The sequence below is a fragment of the Xenopus laevis genome, chromosome 5S (assembly GCF_017654675.1).
Source record: "Xenopus laevis strain J_2021 chromosome 5S, Xenopus_laevis_v10.1, whole genome shotgun sequence".
NCBI classification, from domain to species: Eukaryota; Metazoa; Chordata; class Amphibia; order Anura; family Pipidae; genus Xenopus; species Xenopus laevis.
This window is the reverse complement of record NC_054380.1, coordinates 52,244,060-52,269,080: the sequence shown is the minus strand read 5'-3', so window position 1 is coordinate 52,269,080 and position 25,021 is coordinate 52,244,060. Positions and strand designations below refer to the sequence as shown.

The following is a 25,021-nucleotide window of genomic DNA, read 5'->3' as shown; positions in this document are numbered from 1 at the left end:
AAAACTGGTACCAACCAGCAATGATGCACAATCCACTGGCAGAGAGCCAGCCACCATACATGCAACCAGTGGTGGACCAGCCAGCTATTATGTATTCCAACATAGATGTGCAAGGCCATTGTCACACTAGCAGGCCAAGATGCCCGTCAGCTGAAGTGTTTGCAAAAAACCAGAGTGGAATTCGAATACACAAGCAATAGTAAATAAGACAGCTATTGTGAATGCCACCCTTAGGGACAAGGTAACCAACTGCACTGGCACCTGACACAAAAGTCAATTTCCAAACATGCAACAACGGAGCACGTCAGTTGTTGAACTTGCAAAACCCTGGTCCACAAGCCAGCCTTATTGATAATAAGCAGTGGCATACAAGACCAAAAACAATGCATGTAAGGCAGAAGAAAAGGTTAGCTGTAAGCCAACATATGACCAACATCAGCTGCTGAATACTAATCAGCAACAAAATTAGCTATGGGCTGTGAAACTCAGAGCAAACACCAGCTGATGGTACAACCCATGCTAGATCCAACCAAATAGTCAATTATGCCTACTGCTGGTGTAACCAGAACCATACCTGCCAGGATTGCAGACAAGACAATACCAATGGCTGTTGTCCTGCCAAAGATTTCCGCAAGGCAAACAGACATGCCCACCAAGAGCCACAGCAAGAATAGTAACCATGCCTATCAGCCGCCACAGCCTGGCTGGTGACCTATGCACCATAGGTCACAGCCAAGACTGGCAGCCACAAGCCCACAAGGACTATAATAAAAACTAGTGGCCACCTTAGCCAGGGGCCATGAAGTTAAGGGCCATGAAAACAGGCCCGCAGCCATAATAACCCAGGTAAAAGGACAACCAAACAAATGTGCCAAGGGTAAAAGACCACATGAGCCAAAGGCTCATGCAACAGGCCAGCAGAACAAGGGCCCTTGTAAAAGGCCAGCAGACCCAGGAGCCGAGGACCATGGTAAAAAGCCATGGACCAAAACAAGGACTCTAACCCAAGCCAAGGGCCATATTGAAAGCCAGAGGCCACACAAACCCAGCTCCCTGGCGAGATGCCCGAGGCCACACAAAGTGCCATAGACTACAAGCTGGCTTCAAGCATGTTAAGGTGCCAATAGACATAACAGTAAGTGCCCTTTAATCTACCAACAATTAAAGAAAGGAAACCTACAGTCACAAAAACTCAGTAGATGTAGTATAACTACAAAAAGACACCATATAACTCGGAACACTGCCTGTTAAGTGTGGAAACATCATAGGAAAAAATGGGGCACAATGCTGCTAGAGCAGAACAAACCCCTAGCCAGTCCTGGAAATACCAGGTGTAATAAGAGCACACTTGCCTACCGTGTCTGCGCAGAGAACTCGGGCTCACAAACCTAAGACCTCAGATGACAACTATACAAGAAGTCAGAGGAATACAGGCACCTAACCAGATAATATGCGCTAGACAGTAGGAATAATCCAGACAGATCCTTGGTGGCAGACTGCTTCTAAGGAGCAGACTCAGGGGCGTAACTAAAGAGGAAGCAGACCCTGCGGCTGCAGGTGGGCCCAAAAGGTATAGGGACCCATGAGGCCCAAATAAAGAGCAATTTCAATACCTATTGGTAAAAAAGCACAACCTCTGGATATGTTAGGGGCCCTAAAATGAATTTGCTGTGGGGCCCAATGACATCAGGTTACAGCACTGAGCAGACTCAATGTAAGGAAGGAAGGGGCTACCATACTGCTTCAGCAGTGCAAGCCTCCAGCCAACCCTGCAAGCACCCAGTGTAATAAAAGGCAAATATAACCTCTGTGTCTGCACAGAGGACAATAGAAACAACAGTAGCAAACTGAGGAGTATCTGCACATTACCTGACAGCATTGAAAAGTCAGCAGGTTGGAAACTTCAGCTAGAATTTGGATAGGTTTCAGCGGAGGGACATAATTAGCTTATTAAAATGCAGACTTAGTACCTTGTGTAACTGCATTTTGCACAGAGGACTCCAGCTCACAACATACGACTTCATATAATAAAAGAAGGAACACAGGCAGCTTACCAGATAGCTCAGACTTGTCAGCAGGAATATCCAGTCCAGTGGAACACTGCTTATTAAGAGCAGACTCATAAGAAAGGAAGGAGGTGCCATACTGCTTGAGCACATGAGCCAATATAACCACTGTGTCAGCCAAGAGGATGCAGGTTCACCCATACAAAACTTAAAATATTAAACAGCAATAGCAAAGGGGCCAAAGGAACACCTGCACCTTACCAGATAGTGACTAGTTAGCTTGATGGAAACTCCAGCCAAAGCCCTGATAGCTTTCAGCTGAGGGACATATTAAGCATATTAACATGCAGACTTCCCAGTGAAATTAATGTTTCAAATACACAATGGATACTGAAAAATCAAAATCTCTGGATTCAGGTACCACACTGCTTAGGCAGAGGGATTCACCAGCCAGTACTTAAAGTGTAGCAAGAGCCAATACTGTATTTTGCACAGAGGACGCCAGCTCACAACATAAGACTTCAGATAATACAAGAAGTCAGGGGAACACAGGCACCTTACCAGATAGCTCAGGCTTGTCAGCAGGAATATCCAGGTGGAACACTGCTTGTTAAGAGCAGACTCATAAGAAGGAAGGAGGTGCCATATTGCTTGATCAGTGCAACCTCTAGCCCTTCCTGGAGGTGCCTTAGTAACATGAGCCAATATAATTTCTGTGTCTGCACAGAGGATGCAGGTTCACTCATACAAGGCTTAAAATATTAAACAGCAATAGCAACGGGGCGAAGGCACACCTGCACCTTATCAGAGTGGCTAATTAGCTGGATGGAAACTACAGCCAAAGCCCCAATAGCTCTCAGCTGAGGGACATAATTAGCTAATTAGCATGCAGACTTCCCAGTGCACTACACACAGTAGATAATGAAGAATCATACTCACCAGCTTCAGGCTGTTATAACTAGCCCATATGCATACCCACGGCCCTTTTGCAGAAGTTCTGTAGAGTTCTGTAAAGTCTCACATAACTCAAAAGAAAAGGGGAGTCCAAAAAGCTCACAGGTAACAATGTGGGAAGCCCACACCTGTGTCTGTTCCCAAAAAAACACTAGATTGAATCTTGTGCCTCGCTGGGCATATAGGGGGGCTGTTTTAGCACAGGGCTAGGACCATGGGTATGCCCACACCTGCACTTCTTCCCAATAAGCGATAATTTACAGATTATGCGTCTTGAGGCATCAGGTAAATTCTTCTCCATTACCTGGGAATCATCCCTCTGTGTCCACACAGAGGTAAAAAAATAAGCAAAAATAAATAAATAAATAAAAATACAGAAGAAAAAACAAAAGGCTCACAGGTAATAATGTCGGAAGCCCACAACTGTGTCTCTTCCCAAAAAGCACTAGATTGAATCTTGTGCCTCGCTGGGCATATAGCAGGGGGGCTATTTTAGCACAGGGCTAGGACCATGGATATGCCCACACCTGCATTTCTTCCCAATAAGCGATAATTTACAGATTATGCGTCTTGAGGCATCAGGTAAAATCTTCTCCATTACCTGGGAATCATCCCTCTGTGTCTACACAGAAGTAAAAAATAAATAAATAAATAAATAAATAAATAAACAAAAGAAAATACAAAAGAAAAACAAAAACTGTGTTTGATTTCTCTCAAAATTCAAAAAAAATAAAAAGTGAGGAGGGAGATCCTACCTCCCTGTCCAGTAGGACAAAAAATAACTGTGGTGAGGAGGAAGTCATGTGGTCTTATAGGTCATGATTCATTTTGATTGGCTATGTTATAGGTCCTACCTCCAGGTCTGGGAGGGGCAATGCCCCATGTGTACTGACATGGAGGGACGTAGAAGAAAAAGGAGCTGTGAGTTCCCTCTGCTATCCACCACACACAGACCTTGCTCCTTTCCTGCCTGCAATACTTTCATTAACTACTTACTGCCTCCTTTCTCCTGAGCTATTTTAACCCTTCCTCGACTTCCTCCTAAGTTTTCCTGGTTTTCAAGTATGTCCTCCTTATTTTATCCTTTTTTTCTATTCCCTGTCATCAGTCCTGGGAGTGTACTCCTGTGTTTCTGCCATTCATTTTTGTATTAACAAATATAATAAACTATCTATATAAAATATTTTTTACAGTGCCCAAATATGGGATGACTTTGACGTAGTTGGCCAGCTTAAATATATTGCAATATATGGACAAACAATCCCTGTTTTGTTTAAAGGGTAAGGCATTTTTCAGTAGCAGTATGCACAAAATGTCGCTGTCTTAAATATATTGATAATGGGTTGAGTGCAGAGGACTCTTGTATTTGACTATATGTATTTTGTGGTCACAGCCTCATTGCACCCCCACCTAATGGTTTTAAAAAATAGTGGTGAGCACAACTTTCCCTTGTTTGTTATAGTTATACAGGAGCAGTGACCAGCTCCATGTTGTAGCTCCCACCCTTCCCAGCTATAGTCAGGTGATCCCACTGGTGTCTAATAAAAGGGCAGCCAAGTATGGGGGTTTACTTTGAAAGCAGCAAGTAAGTTGCAGGTAAAACCTAGTCCCTTTGTAAAATGTATAATGAAGCAATAGAATTCTTAATGAATCAGATAAAATTGACCATAGTACTGACCAGATATGGGATGACTTTGACGTAGTTGGCCAGCTTAAATATATTGCAATATATGGACAAACAATCCCTGTTTTGTTTAAAGGGTAAGGCATTTTTCAGTAGCAGTATGCACAAAATGTCGCTGTCTTAAATATATTGATAATGGGTTGAGTGCAGAGGACTCTTGTATTTGACTATATGTATTTTGTGGTCACAGCCTCATTGCACCCCCACCTAATGGTTTTAAAAAATAGTGGTGAGCACAACTTTCCCTTGTTTGTTATAGTTATACAGGAGCAGTGACCAGCTCCATGTTGTAGCTCCCACCCTTCCCAGCTATAGTCAGGTGATCCCACTGGTGTCTAATAAAAGGGCAGCCAAGTATGGGGGTTTACTTTGAAAGCAGCAAGTAAGTTGCAGGTAAAACCTAGTCCCTTTGTAAAATGTATAATGAAGCAATAGAGTTCTTAATGAATCAGATAAAATTGAGCATAGGACTGGCCAGATATGGGATGACTTTGACGTAGTTGGCCAGCTTAAATATATTGCAATATATGGACAAACAATCCCTGTTTTGTTTAAGGGGTAAGGCATTTTTCAGTAGCAGTATGCACAAAATGTCGCTGTCTTAAATATATTGATAATGGGTTGAGTGCAGAGGACTCTTGTATATATATATATTAATATATATATATATCTATTTATCTATTTTTGAAACGTAAGTGGGGGCAGTGATCACAGGACTATCTTATTTCAGTCCTTCTGAAGTGGTGTCAGTGGGACTTTATCTTGATACCTGCCTATTGTTCAATTGACAGGCTCAGCAGACAAGGCTCTATTTACATTACAGCAGCTTGTAGGAGGGAGGGGTAATGACATCACTTCAACTTGCAGTGCAGCAGTAAAGTGTGACTGAAGTTTATCAGAGCACAAGTCACATGACCTGAGGGCAGCTGGGAAATGTCAAAATGTCTAGCCCCATAGCAAATTTTAAATCCATTTCTTGTTTTGAAAAACGGATTTCAATGCAGGATTCTGCTGTAGTAGCACTATTAACTGATACATTTTGTAAAAAACATGTTTTTCCATGACAGTATCCCTTTAAGTAGGAAATGCTTTTCACAGGATTAAATACAGAACAAAAATGGGAAGTCTTTAAAATGCTGCTTAATAAATATACATGTCAGTATATTCCCCTTGTAAGCAAGGAACGTCGTTGCAAAGCAAAACCTTTTAGATAATAGAATAGAAGTGTTGGTGTTGAGGTGGGTAAGAAAAGGCGTGCTTTTAAGGCGTTCAAGTTAGCTGGGACAGCTGAATCATTTATAAGTTGCCAGGAGGTCAATAAATCGTGCAAGCAAGCTAAAATTGATATGAAAAAGGAAATTGCAGCAAGCAGTAAAAATAATCCAAAATTATTTTTTAAATATGTTAATAGTAAAAAAGATTAAGCAGGAAGGGGTGGGACCCTTACTATCAGAGGGGGGTCAGCTGGTTGATGAAAACAAAATAAAGGAAAGATTCTGAACATATATTTTTTGTCTGTCTACACAAATGAGGAACCAGTTAATGAAGGTTTCCTTCATAATAGTCCCAATTCTAGTAATACAACTAATGATGCATGGTTCACACATGAGGAAATTCAAAAGATACAGATGGTATTCATCCCATGGTACCAAGCGAGCTTAGCTCTGTGATAGCCAAACCTCTTTACTTAATTTTTCAGGATTCTTTGAGGTCTGGCCTAGTACCGAGAGACTGGCGAATTGCTAATGTGGTGCCGCTATTGAAAAAGGGATCCCATTCTCAGCCACAAAGCTATAGGGTTAAATGCATAATAGATCTTGCCAGACTAACTTAATTTCTCTGAGAAAGTAAGTAGGGACCTCAATTTTGGGATGGCAGTGGATGTGATTTACCCAGAGTATACTAAAGCATTTGATACAGTGCCACACAGAAGGTTACTGGTTAAATTAAGGAATGTTGGCCTGGAACATAGGGGTATATTTATCAAAGAGTGAAGTTAATAGTGAAGTTCCGCCACTAGAGTGAAATTCCGCCACTTTCCATTAATTTCTATGGGATTTTTAAAGGTGTATTTATCAAAGGGTGAACTTTCACTTTCACCCATTGATAAATATGCCTTTCAAAATCCCATAAAAATGAATTGTGAGCTGCGGAATTTCACTCTTTGATAAATTTACCCCATAGTATTTGTACCTGGATACAAAACTGGCTAAAAGATAGACTACAAAGAGTGGTGGTAAATGGAACATTTTCTAATTGGACCAGTGTTGTAAGTGGAGTACCACAGGGCTCTGTACTAGGTCCCTTGCTTTTCAATTTGTGTATTAATGACCTAGAGATGCGCATTGAAAGTAATGTTTCTATTTTTGCAGATGATACTAAATTGTGCAGAACTATAGGTTTCATGCAGGATGCTGCCACTTGCAGAGTGGTTTGTCAAAGTTGGAAAACTAGGCAGCAAACTGGAAAATGAGGTTCAATGTTGATGAATACAAGGTTACAGTGTAGGACTGGGGCACCTGGGGCCCACCAGAGAACCTGATCTGAAGGGCCCCCCAATTTACATACAAAAGCCCACAAGGGAAAATAAAGGCAATGCATACCAAGTAAACATTTTCATTTGTATACTATTAAATAACATTAAGTTGCAATAACTATTAAATAAGCTTAATAACAAAAAAGCAACAATATTAGAAAGATGTTAAATCATGGCACATACAGTATAATTGTTAATCACTTAACTTTTACTCATCTATAAAAAAAAACACAAATTAAATTAAATATTTGCAGTGTCCCTTTCAATGTTATTAATATGTATGTATTTACTGTAGATAATTTGTAAGATCACTAGGGCAGGGACTGATGGGAATGTGAAGGGGTAAGGAAAGCAGACGGGGTAAGGAAAGCAGTAGGTAAACATTATCTTAGCTATATGTCTAAATATATAGCTATATACACAATTACACACAGTTTATAAAAACCAGTACTTCATTCCATTTAGTCAACTTGTTATTTATTAATAAACTAAAAATTCAGTGAACATTTAATTTGTTTAATCAATTTTTAATTCATTGTAAGCACACCAGTCACAGTAAAATAACTTATAACTCAACCAGGGGCAGAGAGATTGAGAGATGCAGCAACTACAAAGGAGCATGGAAACAGGCAGTAAAAGTAGAGCAGCAAACTTAAAGGGGCAAACAGTCTAAGAGTCCTCAGGGGTAAAATTACATTTTGGTGCTGGATTGTTTGCCTTCCCCCAGGATCACTTGCTCTGACAGCAGCACCCCTCCGGATCCTTTGCACAGACAGCACATCCCCAATTCCTCCCCCTCCCCTAGGATAATTTGCTCACCAGCAGTGTAGCAGAGGAGCCGGGCAGATCGAATGTATATGCTTAGAAGGAACACAGTGCGAGCATGCAGCCCCAACCGGCCCAGAAGATCAATCAGCACAGGCAGCCACTCTCTGTAAGCCGCAGACACTCCCTTCTCAACTCTTTGGCAAAACTAATATAAATGTAAGTTATACACTAAATGGCAGTATGTTGGGAGTTTCCTTAAATGAGAAGGATCTTGGGTTTTTGTAGATAAGTTGTCTAATTCTGGGCAGTGTCATTCTGTGGCTACTAAAGCAAATAAAGTTCTGTCTTGCATAAAAAAGTGCATTAACTCAAGGGATGAAAACATAATTATGCCTCTTTATAGGTCCCTGGTGAGGCCTCATCTGGAGTATGCAGTGCAGTTTTGGACTCCAGTCCTTAAAGGGATACTGTCGTGGGAAAACATGTTTTTTACAAAATGCATCAGTTAATAGTGCTACTCCAGCAGAATCCTGCATTGAAATCCGTTTTTCAAAAGAGCAAACTGATTTTTTTATATTTAATTTTGAAATTTGCTATGGGGCTAGACATTTTGACATTTTCCCAGCAGCCCCCAGTCATGTGACTTGTGCTCTGATAAACTTCAGGCACACTTTACTGCTGCACTGCAAGTTGGAGTGATATCACCCCCTCCCTCCTACCAGCTGATGTAATGTAAACAGAGCCTTGTTTGCTTAGCCTGTCAATTGAACAATAGGCAGGTATCAAGATAACAGCTTTCACTGACAGCTCTTCAGAAGGATTCTGCTGATTGGACTGAGAGGAGCTCTGTAGCTGCCTGCTGTTACCAGTGCTTTGCTTTGACTAAAACAAGGCTGCAGACTGAGTTATACAGGGAACTCTGAGTATCACTCGTGTTTTATAAGGGATAATGTACCCCTTCTGTAAATGATAAGGATATTAGAAGTCACTGAGGGGTTGTTCTGTGACCATATAAAGGCACAAGGCTGCAGACTGAGTTATACAGGGAACTCTGAGTATCACTCGTGTTTTATAAGGGATAATGTACCCCCTACTGTAAATGATAAGGATATTAGAAGTCACTGAGGGGTTGTTCTGTGACCATATAAAGGCACAAGGCTGCAGGCTGAGTTATACAGGGAACTCTGAGTATCACTCATGTATTATAAGGGATAATGTACCCCCTACTGTAAATGATAAGGATATTAGAAGTCACTGAGGGGTTGTTCTGTGACCTTATAAAGACTGATGATAGGGAACAGAACAATGAAAAAATAAGGACATACTTGAGAAGCAGGGGGGAAACGATAAAGTCTAGGAAGGGTTAAATAGTTCAGGGCTACTTTGTATAGTTCATAAATGGAGAGGGATGGCAGTAGGTAATTAATCAAAACATAAACATTGCAGGCACAGTGAGGTCTGTGTGGGGGTGGGAAAGCAGAGGGAACACGGTCACAGCTCTATCACCTTATCTTGTAACCAGCCTCAAATAAACAAATGAAGGCAGCAATGAGTAAAAGTTCCCCCCTCCCAACTCTGCAAACGTTACTTCAATGGAATGCAGAGCTGTAAATTTACCGGAGGACAGGAGCTGTTATAGCCACTTGTGTGAGAAGGGCTGCTCGTGGACGCTGGAGAGCAGACAGGAAGTGTGAAAGTAAAAGCAGTAGCTGCTCTGCAGACCATGTGACCGCTCTCCTGGTGACATAACACGAATGAGCAGAGAGGGGAGGGGAGTACACAGAAGGGGAGGGGGAGTACACAGAAGGATCTCATGTCGTAGCGCGACTTGGCTTTTCAACAGAGGCTGGCTGCCTCCAAGCACACAGGTAATGCCGTGCCTGCTGTAAGTGCAGCGCTTGATGAATGTATAATGAGCAAATATGGAAGCCCCCATGACACAATAAAAACTGTAATAACTTGTGTATGAATTTGTGAATTAACATTTTAGTTGCCAGACAGTGTTTAGTGAGGTGTACTTTTTATAAAAAGGCAAAAAAAAAAAAAAGTTTAAAATGATGACAGATTCCCTTTAAGAGGGATATAAATGAGCTGGAGAGAGTGCAGAGACGTGCAGCTAAACTAGTTAGAGGGATGGAAGACTTAAATTATGAGGGTAGACTGTCAAGGTTGGGCTTGTTTTCTCTGGAAAAAAGCGAGGGGAAATTATTACGCTTTACAAGTACATTATAGACAAATAGCAGGGGACCTTTTACCCCATCACCGTACCAGAGGCCACCCCTTCAGATTAGAAGAAAAGAACTTTCCTTTGAAGCAACGTAGGTGGTTCTTTACAGTGAGGTCAGTGAGGTTGTGGAATGCACTGCCAGGTGATGTTGTGATGGCTGATTCTGTTAATGTCTTTAAGAGTGGCTTGGATGATTTCTTGGAAAGACATAATATCAAAGGCTATTGTGATACTAAATTATATAGTTAGTATAGATATGGGTAAATATAATTTATGTGAAAGTAGGGAGGGGTGTGTGTATGGATGCTGGGTTTTCATTTGGAGGGGTTGAACTTGATGGACTTTGTCTTTTTTCAACCCGATTTAACTATGTGACTATGTACAGGTAACTATGTTTCTGCCAACTTCCCCACCTGTGGCTACTGCAAAGTCCAGAACCTGCATTGCAGTATTATTGGCAGGTTTAAGCTTTTAATTTACATGAAGGTAATTTTTTTGGTTCTATTCAGATAGGCACTGTAATCAATATAGAACATTTGTATTTGTGTCTGAAAATAATAGATATTGTTTGAAGTAGAGAACTGTCCCAGTTTAATTTGTTTTATATACACCAAATAAAAATGCATATGGTTTTAATGTTACTTATATATATGATTGCCTAATATTTAAATACAATGGCAATGGCAAAAGCTCCTTGGAAAAACATTTGCTCAGGCATACCAGGTAAAGAGTGGGGACTAGGGCGGACAATAATTTTACATTTGGATAGGTTTAGTTTGGCTTTGCCTTTTCAAAAAGAGTCCAACCACCATTTTAAAGTATAAGATTATTGTCCTTTCAGCTGGGAATTAGTGGCCTCCCTAAATCTAACCGTCCTACCCTGAACACTATTATACTGTATTCTAAAGCAAATATTGTTACAAATGTAAGAATCTTCCTACAAAGGATCACACATTGAGTATACAGCAGAACTTCCAAATAAAATTAACAAATTAAACAAGGATCTCAACCCAAAAAATGTTTTTTTACTTTCTATAATGAAAGAACATGTTCTTCTCAGCAACTTTTAATATACATTATTTAAAGGAGAACTAAAGTTAAAATACAAATAAAACTCAAAGTATTGGTCAATATGTTCTCTGCTTACCAGAAACTTTTCATTGTGAAATAGTTTAGAAATCAAATTCCAAATTATTGCCAAGTACAAGTAGATTGAAAGTATATAACATCCGCCTTTTAATAAAAATCCCCATCTCAGGGCGTACACATGCGCACAACCATTCCAAGAGCCCTGGGCATGCGCAATTAAATTGAATGCATTCCCTGCGCAATGAAGACATTAAAGTCACATGACACCCAAACGTCATCACTTTAAGTGCCAGCAGAAATAAAAATTTTGATTATGCAAAATGCCAGACATTTTTTAAACATTTTGTGCTCTCTCCACCAGCTCTAGTGGAGAGAGGAAATGATCAATCCCTTAGCCAGGAAGAACTCATGTATGAGGGGAACATCAAAGAGGAGGTTGACATAGGAGTGGCAAATCCTTCTACCCCAATCATCCCTGCTGAGGAACTCAAAAAGTTTCTTCAGTGCACCCTTGGTGTTAAATTAGAGAAGAAGCTGCATATGGCGCTGGAGAGGTGGCATGATTTGCCTTTAGTTATCAAATCTGTTAGACAATACATTAAGGTCATAAAAGAGGCCACGAACTATGGAACAGCGGAATATCTCAGTATAATGAAGTTTCACAAAAATGTTTGTTTACCTTGATGAGGGCTAAAGCACTTCCTAAAACTCAGTAAATGGCTGTCTGAACCCTTTCCGAATGTTTCAGGTACTCTCCTTTCTTTGTCAAGGAGGGTACTCTGTGAGTTTCCTCCAAGAGACCCATACCTCTCCAGAGCTTGAAGCAACCTGGCATCTGGAGTGGAAGGACAGGGTCTCTTTTAATCACCGTCACTTGGACGTCATGTTGGGTGGTGACCCTTTTCTCATAATCCTTCCAGCCAGAGGTGCTGAGTGTCAACTCTGTCGTCTCTGGCTGTCTATTACATATTCGGGTCCAGGAGTCAAGTAGAACATGTTATCAAATAAATGTGTATGCCCCTACTACTGGACCAGAGAGGGCACTCTTCTTTGAAAGTTTGTCAGCCTATATGGAGACCATTGACAAGAAAAGGGACTCCTCTGAGTCAGTTTTGTGAGAACTAACTAACTAACTTTGCTCATTTCTCCTTGGTTGACATCTTGAGAGAACAGAACCCAGAGATGGATGCATTCACCTATGTCAGGGCGAGAGATGGTCATGTTTCTCAATCCCGGATTTATAAGATATATATGTCTAACCATCTCATGTCACAAGCCCAGTCAAGCACCATTAGATTGGCACCATTCTCAGACCACAATTGTGTATTCCTGAGAATGTCAGTATTCTGACCGTAGAGTTCTTCTGGGATACTCTGGGCCTGATTTTCATAGGGTCCTAACTGAAGCCCTAAGAAGGGGGATCTCCTCCTTATTAAGAACTGGAGACCAGTCTCACTGCTCAGCACAGACTATAAAATAGTGCCAAAGTTATCTCACTCAGGCTCAAATCTGTGCTGGCAAAGGTGATTCATCCTGAACAGTCCTATACAGTTCCCAGTCGTACAATTTTTGATACTGTTTTTCTGATCCGAGACTTACTACATTTTGCGAGAAGGACTGGTCTATCTCTTGCTTTTCTTTCTTTCTGGATCAAGAGAAGGTATTTGATAGGGTGGATAACCAATATCGTATAGGCATTCTGTAGGCCTATAGCTTTGGCCCACAGTTTGTGGTCTACCTGAAAACAATGTATGCATCTGCAGAGTGTTTAGTTGAAATCAACTGGTCTCTGACTGCACCTCTGGCCTTTGGATGAGGAGTTCGGCAAGGATGCCCCTTGTCAGGACAACTGTATGCGCTGGCCATTGAGCCCTTCCTGTATTTCCTAAGGAAAAGGCTCACGGGACTGGTACTCAAAGAACCCGACATGAGGGTGGTTCTCTCAGCCTATGCTGATGATGTAATTCTTTTGGCCCAGTACCTATTTGATCTTGAGCGGGCACAAGAGTGTCAAGAGGTCTATGCTTCCTCATCTGCCCAGATCAACTGGTCCAAGAGCTCAGGCCTACTGGAGGGTTCTCTACAGGTAGATATCCTGCCTCCTGCTTTTCTTGATATCTCATGGGAGAGTAACATCATTAAATATTTCGGGGTCTACCTATCAGCTGAGGAGAATCCTGTCTCTCAGAATTTCATTGAACTTGTTCTAACCCACCTGGGAATGTGGAAGGGTTTTGATAAAGTACTTTCTATGAGGGGGAGGGCTTTGGTGATCAATCAGCTGGTGGCCTCTCAGCTCTGGTACCGGCTGATTTGTCTTAGCCCAACCCAAGAATTCATTGCTAAGATCCAGAGAAGGTTACTGGAGTTTCTCTGGATAGGAAAGCACTGGGTTTCTGCAGGTGTTTCAAGCCTCCCGTTGAGAGAGGGAGGGCAGGGACTCGTGTGCATACGTTCTCAAGTGCACACCTTCCGTCTCCAGCAAATACAGATACTTGTATGCAGATCCTTCTCCACGGTGGTGTACCCTAGCATCAATTTTTTATCGGCAGGTACGCAATATGGGGTATGACCGGCAATTGTTTATCATTGGACCTGAAGGTTTCCTAAGAAGCCTTTCAACCCTGCCGGCTTACTACCAAGACACTCTAAAGACCTGGAGCATGGTCTCCGTGTTAAGGCAAGGAGCCATTCAAGGGGAAGACATTCTAAATGAGCCCATACTTTACAATCCATCTTTTAAGACTAGGATGTTAAAATCCATCAGCATCCGCCATCGCCTTTGCCAGGCTCGGTTAACCAGAGTTGGGGATCTCCTGGATTTTGAGAAATCCAATTGGGTGGACTCTAAGGCAGTTATGCAACGCATGGGATTCCTCACCACTAGGGTTCCACATCATCTGCTCAAGGAAATCAAGGACACAATCTCTGCTGAGTCTCACACCTTCATTGATGGGGTTTTACATGCAGGAGAGCCATGTCCTCCTTGGAACTCCTCACCTCCAAACATAATAATAGCAACCAAAACCAGTCAATCCCCTCAAGCACCTCCTTCCCCCAACTTGAGCCAGTGGTAGAATTTTCCATTGACACACTTTCATGATATAACAAGAAAGCTGTACTCTCTAATGCTTCACACTGTACACTTCCTTGCCCTTCCTTGTGCTTAATGAGTGTGAAAGACCTCAGTGGCGAGCTCTTTATTAGAGATTGGTGCCTAGACCCACTGGAGACTTGAGTTGGAAAGTGCTTCATGGTGCCTTGAGCCCAGGAGAGTATTTAGGTAATTTTACAGACTCCCCAGCTGCTTGTTCATTCTGTGGCAAAGGAGAGTATTGTGTTTCATGCTTATTTTACATGTGCCAGACTGCAACCTCTATTGGCTCTTTTGAGGAAGCTTTACCTGCAGTTCTGGTTACACTTTTCCCCTCATATTTATATTTTTGGATGCCCAGCATCCCAGGATAATCAAGAGAAAGACTTTCTCTCCAACTTGCTCCTGGCTTTAGCCAAATTAGCCATTCATAAATCTAGAAAGCAATGTTTGGAAGGTAGGAATCCTCTGCCAGTGGAGTCTTGTTCCGGGTGCGTTCCCACATTCGAACAGAGTACACCCAAGCAGTGCTTACTGGTCAGTTGAAAGAATTTGCTGACCAATGGGCAATTTCACAAAATTGTCGGTTTTGGTGAAATATCCGAAAATTGCTTCAACTTTCCAGCATCATATCGCCCATGTATCATTATGTACCAAGAAAAAGTACCCTAAATATGATTGCCAGGGGTCCTCCAAACAGTTTGGTGCCCATTGTTCATCGGTTTACCAAAGTACCTGGCATTTAGAGGCCCCAAAATGAAGTTAGCACATACAAATACTCCTGTGGGTAACTTCAGCTAATGAAAAATCAACACATTAACTGCATTTTTGTGTGTTAAAAACACAGATTCACCCCCCAAAACCATATATTTTTGGAAAGTACACATTCTACCAAATCTGAAATGGTTACCCATGCCTTTCTGCTCCAAACTACTGAGTCACAAGGCTTTCCAAAATTTGGCGGTTTTGGTGAAATACCTGAAAATTGCCTCAAAGCTTCAACTTTCCAGCATCGTATTGTCCAGGTATCATTACCAGCATAAAGCATCCTAAATATGAACACTCTACTTAACAGTTTGATGCCCAATATGCATAGATTTACCAAACTAGGTGGCATACAGAGAGCGCCAAGTTCAAATCGTGCATATGAATTTTCACGTATGACACTCTGGCTACAACAATATAAGCACCTGGTATGCGTTTTATGTGCCATGAGACCCCCTAATAGTAAGGAGACCCCAGAAAACCATATGTTTTCTGAAAGTACATTCAGATCAATCTAAAGCAGGTAATTACATCTTTCTACTGCAAACTACCAAACCACAAAGCTATGCTAAACATAACACTTTTTTTTTTTTTCAAATTTCTGAAAAGAGTCACAAAGCTTGCATTTTACCCCATTATATAACCCACATTTTGTAATGTACCAGGAAAAGGCATACTAATTATGAACACCAGTTTAAAGCCTGATAAGAAAAGATTTACCAAACTAGGTGTCATACAGAGACCCTGAAATGAAAATAATACATATGAATTTTCGCATTCACACTCTGACTGCTACAATACAAGCACCCGTATGTGTATTATGCACCATAAGACCCCCTTACAGTATGGAGACCCTAGTAAATCATATATTTTTCGAAATTACACATTCTTACAAATCCAATACAAATATTATAGGATCCCTTATCCAGAAACCCGATATCGAGAATGCTCCGAATTATGGAATGGCTATCTCCCATAGACTACATTTTATCCAAATAATCCAAATTTTTAAAAATGATTTCCTTTTTCTCTGTAATAATAAAACAGTAGCTTGTACTTGATCCCAACTAAGATATAATTAATCCTTATTAGAAGCAAAACCAGCCTATTGGGTTTATTTAATGTTTAAATTAATTTCTAGTAGACTTAAGGCATGAAGACCCAAATTACGGAAAACCCCAGATCCCGAGCATTCTGGATAACAGGTCCCATACCTGTATGGGTAAATATGTGTTTCTACTGCAAACTGCTAAACTGTAAAGCAATGCTGAACATAATGGTTTTTATCACATTTCTGAAAATCGTCACAAAGCTTTAATTTTACCCCATTGTATGGCCCACATTTCATAATGTATCGGCATAAAACATCCTAAATATAAAAGCCAGGGGTCTACTGAACACTTTGATGCCCAATATGCATAGATATAACAAACTATGTGGCGCACAGAGACACCTAAATGGATATATATTAGATAAAATTTACAAGGCAAAACAAAATAAGAGAGAAAAGTGTGAAATGCAAATAAATAAAATCCAATAAAAAAATCCAATAAAACCACAAAAATCAATCCTTTTTTTTTCCAGACTAGTGTAATAAGCCATCAGAATCACAGTTTGAATCTTGGCAAAATAGGTTTTACAGACAGAAAAAAGCAAGCAACACCTATGCAGAGCTGAAAATGCAATAAAATGGCTAAAAATGCACCAAAATCCCCAAAATTGCAATATAATCACCGAAATTAACATAACAAAAACAGTATTGTGCAGTACGGATAGCGAATACGCTATTCGCAATGGCAATAAAACATTTTTTTCAGCCAAAAATACAACAATGAGAAAAAACCCATAAAACAGCATATGTGTGTGTTTGCAATTGGTAAATTGCGTGTTATGTGTGTGTATGTGCATGACCAAGTGTGTGTGTGATCCCCCCAATCCCCAAAAATGTATATGTAAGTGTGTGTAAGTATTTGTGTGCAATAATGTAATAAGTGTGTGTTTTTGTGTGTGTTAGTGTTACACTAACCTGGGAAAAGGCTGTAGATCGCTGAAAAATGGTACCACGAAGAGATCAGCCGACTTTCAGCTGAATCCTGCGCAAGCGGGGGGGGGCGGCGCTGTGAGGAGGAGAAGCACATGCAGCAGCAGGACACGTAGGATTCACGTGCCTACTGCTGCCTTAGGGCCCCGGGGTGATTGCGCCTCAGGGGCCACTCGAACCACCATTCTGCTCATTGCCTAGGGGCAGGGGATTTGAAGAGGAGTGGAGCCTCCGCTCCTAAGGGCTATTCCACACGGGGAGATAGCCACGCATTTGCGGTCGCGGCGACAAAGCGCCGCGCCAGTCGCCGCGACCGGCGCAGGCGACAGTTTTGTATGGGCGCCTATGTAAAAACGCCTGTGCTAACCACACGAGGCGATGCGCTTTTCAACAGTCGCCTGAAAAAGCCTGGCGAGGCATTTTCAGGCGACTGTTGAAAAGCGCATCGCCTCGTGTGGTTAGCACAGGCGTTTTTACATAGGCGCCCATACAAAACTGTCGCCTGCGCCGGTCGGCGCGACTGGCGCGACTGGCGCGGCGCTTTGTCGCCGCGACCGCAAACGCGTGGCTATCTCCCCGTGTGGACTAGCCCTAAACCTAAAAGTGCTGCAAAACGTAGCATATACATTCTGTGGCATTTAAAGTGATTTTTCCACAGAGTAGATAACTTTGTGCTTGTAATACCGTTGGTTAAACACACAAATAAATGCGATACTGATTACAGACCCCAGTTAGATAAAACATGCAGCCTTTCCTCCCCTGTTCGCAACACTATCTAGTAAGCAGAGCGATAAAGCTTCTGTTACCATAGAGACGCAATGCTGTACTAAACTCCCGCTCCACTAACAAGTTATAAGTGTTGTGAACCGGGGAGTAAGGGGGAAGAAAGGCTGTGTGTTTTGTCTGACTGAGGTCTGTAATCAGTATTGCATGTATTCATGTGTTTAACCAATGATTTTTCAAGCACAAGGAAGTCAGTGGGGATCTAAGTTTAATGGGGAAATGACGTAGAGACTTAAGAACATGGCGTCTGCTAAGTTATTGAAATGTAGATAAGTTTGGAACGCAGAGCTTTTAAAAGGCACGGAGAAAAAAATCTAACCCAGTGTTTCAGGACAGGGGGTAATTGCCAACATTTCGGGATAGTTTTGTAATTTTGCCTTTCCTTATCCTTTAAAATGCTTTTATCGGTTCTAAAGTATTTTGAAAAAATATAATTGTATTCAAAGCAATATTCATTTACCTCATTCTGTTCTCTGATTTTGACTTTTAATCCAATGCAGCAGAATTCAGCTCACCTCCAAGCCTGCTCATCAGCTGTTTTTACTTATTTTTAAGTAGTAACATACTGATTCAGAAAATATTTTGCATGTCAACAGGTAAACACAATAAATGTTCTCCTCTTGTACTAATGAAAAGAGCTATAGGGTTTTTTTCTGAAAGTTATACTTAGGGATCAACAATGCTGAGTATTACTTTTAATATCATGGAAAGTGTATTTGTATAACTAAATCAATTAAATAACTATGACTGTCCCTCCAGTTCTTACATTTTAAATGGCAAGTAGAGCACACAATAAAAACAGAAAACATAATTCTAAACACCTTTCTAATATACATTCATTAAAATTGCTCAGTGCCTTTAAAACACTTGCTATTGAAAGCAACAAGTTTTAGTTCCCCAGCAAAGACAGGTCTATTAATCAGCTGCCTTGTCTTACATTGTTTCTACAGTCTGTGCCATCAGGGCAGAGAATTGAAAGGGGCAGACAAGCACTGCTTTCAATAGCAGTACATATACAAATAACTTAAAAAAACATACAACATTTGTAATTAATGTATATAGCAAGGTTGCTTAGAATTATTTTTGGGTTTACATTCTCTTTAAGGTATGCTATCAGCTCAATGGCTTTCGGTACCCCAGATTAAATAGAAAATATCAATGTGAAGCTATTAGTTATCAAAATGGTTATTGCCTATTGCAAGACAAAGTACATTGTGGAAAAAAAAAACCTTTATCCAAGTTAAGTAATAAAAGAAACCTTTGGATGGAAACCCACTTCTTTATATGTCCAAAATGGACAACCCACTAAACTATATCCATATTTAAATGGGACAGTTATAAATGCATCTTCTGTCTCTTCACATAAAAAAATTGATCCTAGAGGGGAAACCATATTGATTGGTAGAATTAACTGTTGGTGCATATTTTTATATCATATATATGGCCCTATTTTAAACACAATTTTGTTTAACAATGAGAGCAGTGCACTTAGATACTGCTGCTTATACATTTATTTTATCAAACAAAAATCAACATTCAAACATCAATATTCAAAACGTAGTTTCATCCTTATTAGATGTCAATAGACATAAACAAACAATGTGTTATGTATTTAAACTTGTAATGAAAACTAATGCTCATTTAGACCTTGTACTTATTACAGGTATGGGATCTGTTATCCGGAAAGCTCCGAATTACAGAAAGGCCTTCTCCCATAGACTCCATTTTATCAAATAATTTCATTTTAGTCTGTAATAATAAAACAGTATCTTGTACTTGATCCAAAATGAGATATAATTTGGTGATCCCCAACCAGTGGCTCGTGAGCAATTTGTTGCTCACCAATTCCTTGGATGTTGCTCCAGTGGCCTCCTTATTGGAAGCAAAACCAGCATTTTGGGTTTATTTAATGTTTAAATGATTTTCTAGTAGACTCAAGGTATGAATATCCAAATTATGGAAAGATCCATTATCTGGAAAAACCCCAGGTCCTGAGAATTCTGGATAACAGGTCCTATACCTAAACTAAATCACAATGTAAGAATTGCAGATAGGAATTTTCTCTTACCTTTAATATGAGAAGGTGTTTTGGATTCCTTAAATACAGTGAGATGTGAGACAGGAATTGGTGATTTCCTATGTGCAACAGCAGACAATGCTGTAACCTGGAGCAAAGGGAAGTATAAATTTAGCCGAATATGGGCTATGCATTCTTAGGCCTGTGGAGCACACACTATTCTTAGCAAACCATTACAAATTATCTAGCTATGGCAGAGAATGCTTTGGGTAACCCAGACAATGCTAAGAAACATATGAAGTGCACATTTCTAAGTGATGTCCCATTGTCACTTGCTGTTATTTACCATAGGAAGAGTCTATACTTTACTATGGAAAGTGGTGACAGATGACATTGCAGTTCTCTGCATATCTCTAACAAATCAGGATTTAGGGCACAAGCCATTTCTGCAGAATTAATTAACGTGATGCACTGGCTCCATTTTTGTAGGACAAATAAGGGCTCATGTTTTTAATGTCCCCTCATTCTCAATAAATACATGAGCATGGCACTCTATATTTACACCAATACCTGCAGTCATAACATTGTTGTTGTTTCTTGCAGAATTAAAAGTGGTTCCACACCTTTCCTTTTTGCAGTCCTCAAAACTTTTAATTTCCCTCCGTCCTTTTCACAAGTCATCTCTGCGCTTTACTGCCGTCCTAGAGCAAGAGTCAACTACATGGGTTTCAGTTCCACGGAGTTCCCTATACTGAGAGGTACTAGACAGGGATGTCCCCTGTCTCCCCTGCTGTTCGCCTTAGCGATCGAGCCGCTGGCACAAGCCATTAGAGCTAATACTAAAATTTCGGGGGTGTCAGTGGGGGAGACTGAATATAAATGTGCCCTATATGCCGATGATATTATTTTGACCCTGACCAAGCCCATGACTTCCCTACCTTTTCTGTATGACACGCTCTCCACATATGCTAAATTGTCCGGCCTAGTGGTGAACTCCTCTAAGTCGGAGGCACTGAACATTTGCCTTCCAGAACATCACAGGAAGCTTCTGGAAATAAACTTTGAATTCCACTGGAGGCCGAAAACCATTAAATATTTAGGGACACTGATATCTTCCCATTATTCTACTCTGGCCTCAGACAATTATACTAAACTTGGTCATAAAGTCTTAGCCATGATAACATCCTGGGGTAAACTTAACCTGTCCTGGTTGGGGAGGGTTACGGCCTTGAAAATGTCTGCTCTTCCACTTTTGTTGTATGCTTTCCGCACTCTGCCTACCTACCCTCCAAGGGGTTTGCTGGACACTCTACAGAAGGCTTTTACTAGGTTTGTTTGGAACGGTAGGAGGGCCAGATTGAACTTCTCTACAGCTTGCCGCAGTCGTTACAAAGGGGGCCTTGGTATCCCGAACTTGAAATGTTACTTTTTTGCTGCTCAATTGTCTCAAATAGTCTCCTGGCATCAGCCTTGCGATGCCCCGTTGTGGGTTAACATTGAACAACATTCTCTCCAGGACGTTTCCCTTCGGAATATACTGTGGATTACAAATTTTCCTACTAAAGCCATGAATAACCCTATAGTGGCGCATTCTCTGACAGTGTGGGCCCGCACAAAAGACACCTTTGGCCTATTCTCTCCTCATAAACCGGCTACCTCTTTCCTCAACAATGTTGACTTCCCCCCCGGTAAGTCATCTAAGGCTTTCGCCTGGTGGGAACAGTCTCTCCTGTCGACTATCTACTCCCTCACACGCTCTAACAAGATACTATCGTTTTCCCAGCTCCAGGAACAATACAAGGCCCCCCAGGGGGAATGGTTAAGATACCAGCAGATCGTGCACTTTATAAAATCTCACAAAGGGGGTACTACTTTCCCCCCTCCGACTGCTTTTGAAAATCTTTGCCTGCATCTCGTCTCCACCAAAGGAGCGTTGTCATATATATATGGTCATCTGATCCATATCACCCCTATCAAGTCATTGAAGTTCGTCCAATATTGGGAGAGGGATCTCAGGCAATGTCTTGATGAAGATACTTGGTCTGACATTTTTACAAATACCATTAAGTGCTCTGTCAACGTTCTCATACAGGAGACCTCCCAGAAAGTGCTGCACCAATGGTACCTGGTTCCAGAGAAGGTTGCCAGATGGTATCCTGCTTCCTCCACTCTTTGCTTCAGAGCTTGTAACCAGTCCGGCTCTTTCCTTCACACGTGGTGGAACTGCCCTGTGGCAGTCCGCTTTTGGATTCGGGTCTATACTCTTATTACTAGTGTCACGGGACTCACTCTCCCTAAAAACCCGGCTGAAGCCCTGCTAAACAAACATGTCCCTGGTGGCAATAAATACTCCAGGCGCATGATCACATATATCTTTTCTGCAGCTAAGCAGACAATAGCGAAAGCCTGGAAAACCAACACCTTGGACATACGTGAGGTCAAAAAGCGGCTCGACAATTTGCTGATAATGGAACGGCTTACGAGCATTGAGTCTGGCCAATCCAAGGCCTTTAACAAAACCTGGTCCCTCTGGCTCTCCTACCGACAAATTTCTCAGGGGTTGTTAACCTAGTCAAACTGTTGCTGGGAGTGCGGTTACGCTGAACAATCCTAACCTACAGCTCTTCTGCTATACTTGTTATAACTTGCATTCATGTTCCCCCTTTTTTTCCCTTTATTTTTATTCCCTTCCCCCTTTTGGTTGACAATTTGCTGGATATGTTTTCTTGTTTGCCATATGTATGCATCCGTACTATCTATGCCAATGATAACTGTGTCCCGGGGTGTTCCCGGTTTGCACACGTGTATGATGTCAACTTTTCATTTGAAAATAAAAATACATAAATATAAAAAGTGGTTCCACAGTGTTATTACTGTTCAAAATTATTGATCAAACAATGATACAAATGGAAAATAACTGTTTTACAGACAAAAAACAGTAATGGACAGCAATAAAAAAATTGCTCTTGATGTCACACAAATCAATAAAATGAAAAAAAAAAGGTGTGATTAAAGACCAACATATCTAATGAACTAGTTGCACCTTGCAAATACAATTTTTAGGGTGAAAACAAGATGCCGAGCTGTTTGTATAAAAGCCATTTCACTGCAATATATTTTGCAAACTTAAAGGAGAATTCAACCCGAACCCTCCGATGCCTGAATCTACACCGAGGGGTAAGTAAAATGTTAGGGGCATTTGTCTGGGGCAACACTTAGGCTGGGGGGGGAGAGGGAGGTCTATGTAGGGTAGGGGTTTTTTAAAGTTACAGTTGAATTCTCCTTTAAAATACATAGCTTTATGTACAACTTTTTCTCAACCTTGAAAGAGTTTCCAAAGGCAACCACAGTACGATATTGGTTGTGCATATGGCTATGGGTTAACAATTTTGTAAAAATATATCCGTGTTGGTAGCTGAAACATTTTACATTTAGGGTTACAGCTATCTGTCTTCACATTCTGAAAATATTAACCTGACTCATCTGATATAAAACTGTTACTTTTTTTATACTTTAGATGTTATTCTAAAGTAATACTGTTTGAAAATGATATGGTCACTGTCATATTGTACTTATGTATAGCAAAAACAAAATCATATTTCTCTGCCCCGTGGAGCTTGCTTAGATTGTAGGCTCCACAGGTCAAGGATCTCCTTCTTCTTGTTTCTGACACGTAACGCTTAACATTTAGGGGCAGATTTATCAAGGGTCGAATTTCAAATTTGAAAAACTTCAAAATTCGAATTTAAAAAGACCAACCAAAATCAAAGGTTTTTTTGGGTGAATAGGTCTGTTTTCGATCAAATAGGTCTATTTTCGATCGAATGGGAATTGTACAAATTGAATTAATAGCGCATTTGAATCGTACAATTCGATGTTTTTGCTCAAAAAAAACTTAGATTTTTCAAAGTCCACCAATTGGAGGTCCCCCATAGGCTAAAACAGCAATTCGGCAGGTTTTAGATGGCGAATGGTTGAACTGAAATTTTTAAAGAGAGAATACATGATAAATTTTGAAATTCGAATTTCTGAATCTTTTTGAAATTCAAATTGAATTTGGACTATTCCCTAGTCAAAGTACACAAAAATTAGCTTGAAATTCGAATGTTTTTCATTCGAGTTTGTACTTCGACCTTTGATGGGGCAGATTTATCAAGGGTCGAAGTGAAAATTCGAATGTTGAATTCGAATTCTTGTATTTTTTTGTGAAATTTGACTAGGGAATAGTTAAAATTTGATTTGAATTCAAATTAGATTTTTGAAATTTATCATGTACTTTTTGACTATTCCCCACCTTAAACCTTGCTGTTTTAGCCTATGGGGGACGTCCTGTGATCGATTTGGAGTTATTTGCAGCTTTCCTAACAATCAAGGTTTTTTTGGAGAAAAACTCGAATCAAATTCTATTCAAATTCTATTCGAAATCGATTAAAGATTGCGGGTCAATACCATTCACCCGAATTAGAAAAATTTGATTTTTTTAAAAAAAATTCTGATTGGTAGTTTTTTCTGAATTTCGAGTTTATGGGTGTTTTTACAAACTCCCATGAACTCAAAATTTGACCCTTGATAAATCTGGCCCTTAATATTTAACATAACTGTACTTTGTATTTATTATTGTAATTACCCCTGTTTGTTCTATTCATTTATTGTTCCGCTGTACAGTACTACGTACATAAGTGGCACCATACTAATAAAATGATTCATACATACATACATATTTTGGTTTAAAGTTGAATAGAATATCTGTAAATGTTCAATGTTACATAGTGTATATCTTGTATATTAGCAAAAGCTAATTAATTATGCACAGTTAAAAAGACAAGAATATTTCTAACCTTATTGGGTTCAAATGGAGTTATTCTGCCACGAATTGGTGTCTTCCTGCCTGTAGCTGTTCCACTTCTGCTTTGTAAACTGCCAGATGATGCATCTCCATTTGTTCCTGTTTGTTTTATTAAATCATGTCTCTCTATGAGGTTGTTAATCTAGGGCAATACATTATCATCATAATTATTATTTACTTGAATAGCAACAACATATTATTAAATACTTAG

General features: G+C 40.4%; 1 protein-coding gene across 5 annotated transcripts in view; it reads right to left on the bottom strand.

The window, feature by feature from the left end:
- The window catches only part of LOC108717901 (centromere protein J), a 114,031-nt gene that overhangs the window by 32,161 nt on the left and 56,849 nt on the right, over window positions 1-25,021 (bottom strand). For all 5 annotated transcript variants that reach the window (XM_041564547.1, XM_041564546.1, XM_041564544.1 and 2 more), the window contains 2 exons: window positions 24,803-24,952; window positions 20,016-20,112 (listed from right to left, as the gene is read on the bottom strand). In XM_041564547.1, the coding sequence (XP_041420481.1) occupies window positions 20,016-20,112; window positions 24,803-24,952 (247 nt within the window). The remainder of the gene's footprint in view (window positions 1-20,015; window positions 20,113-24,802; window positions 24,953-25,021) is intronic.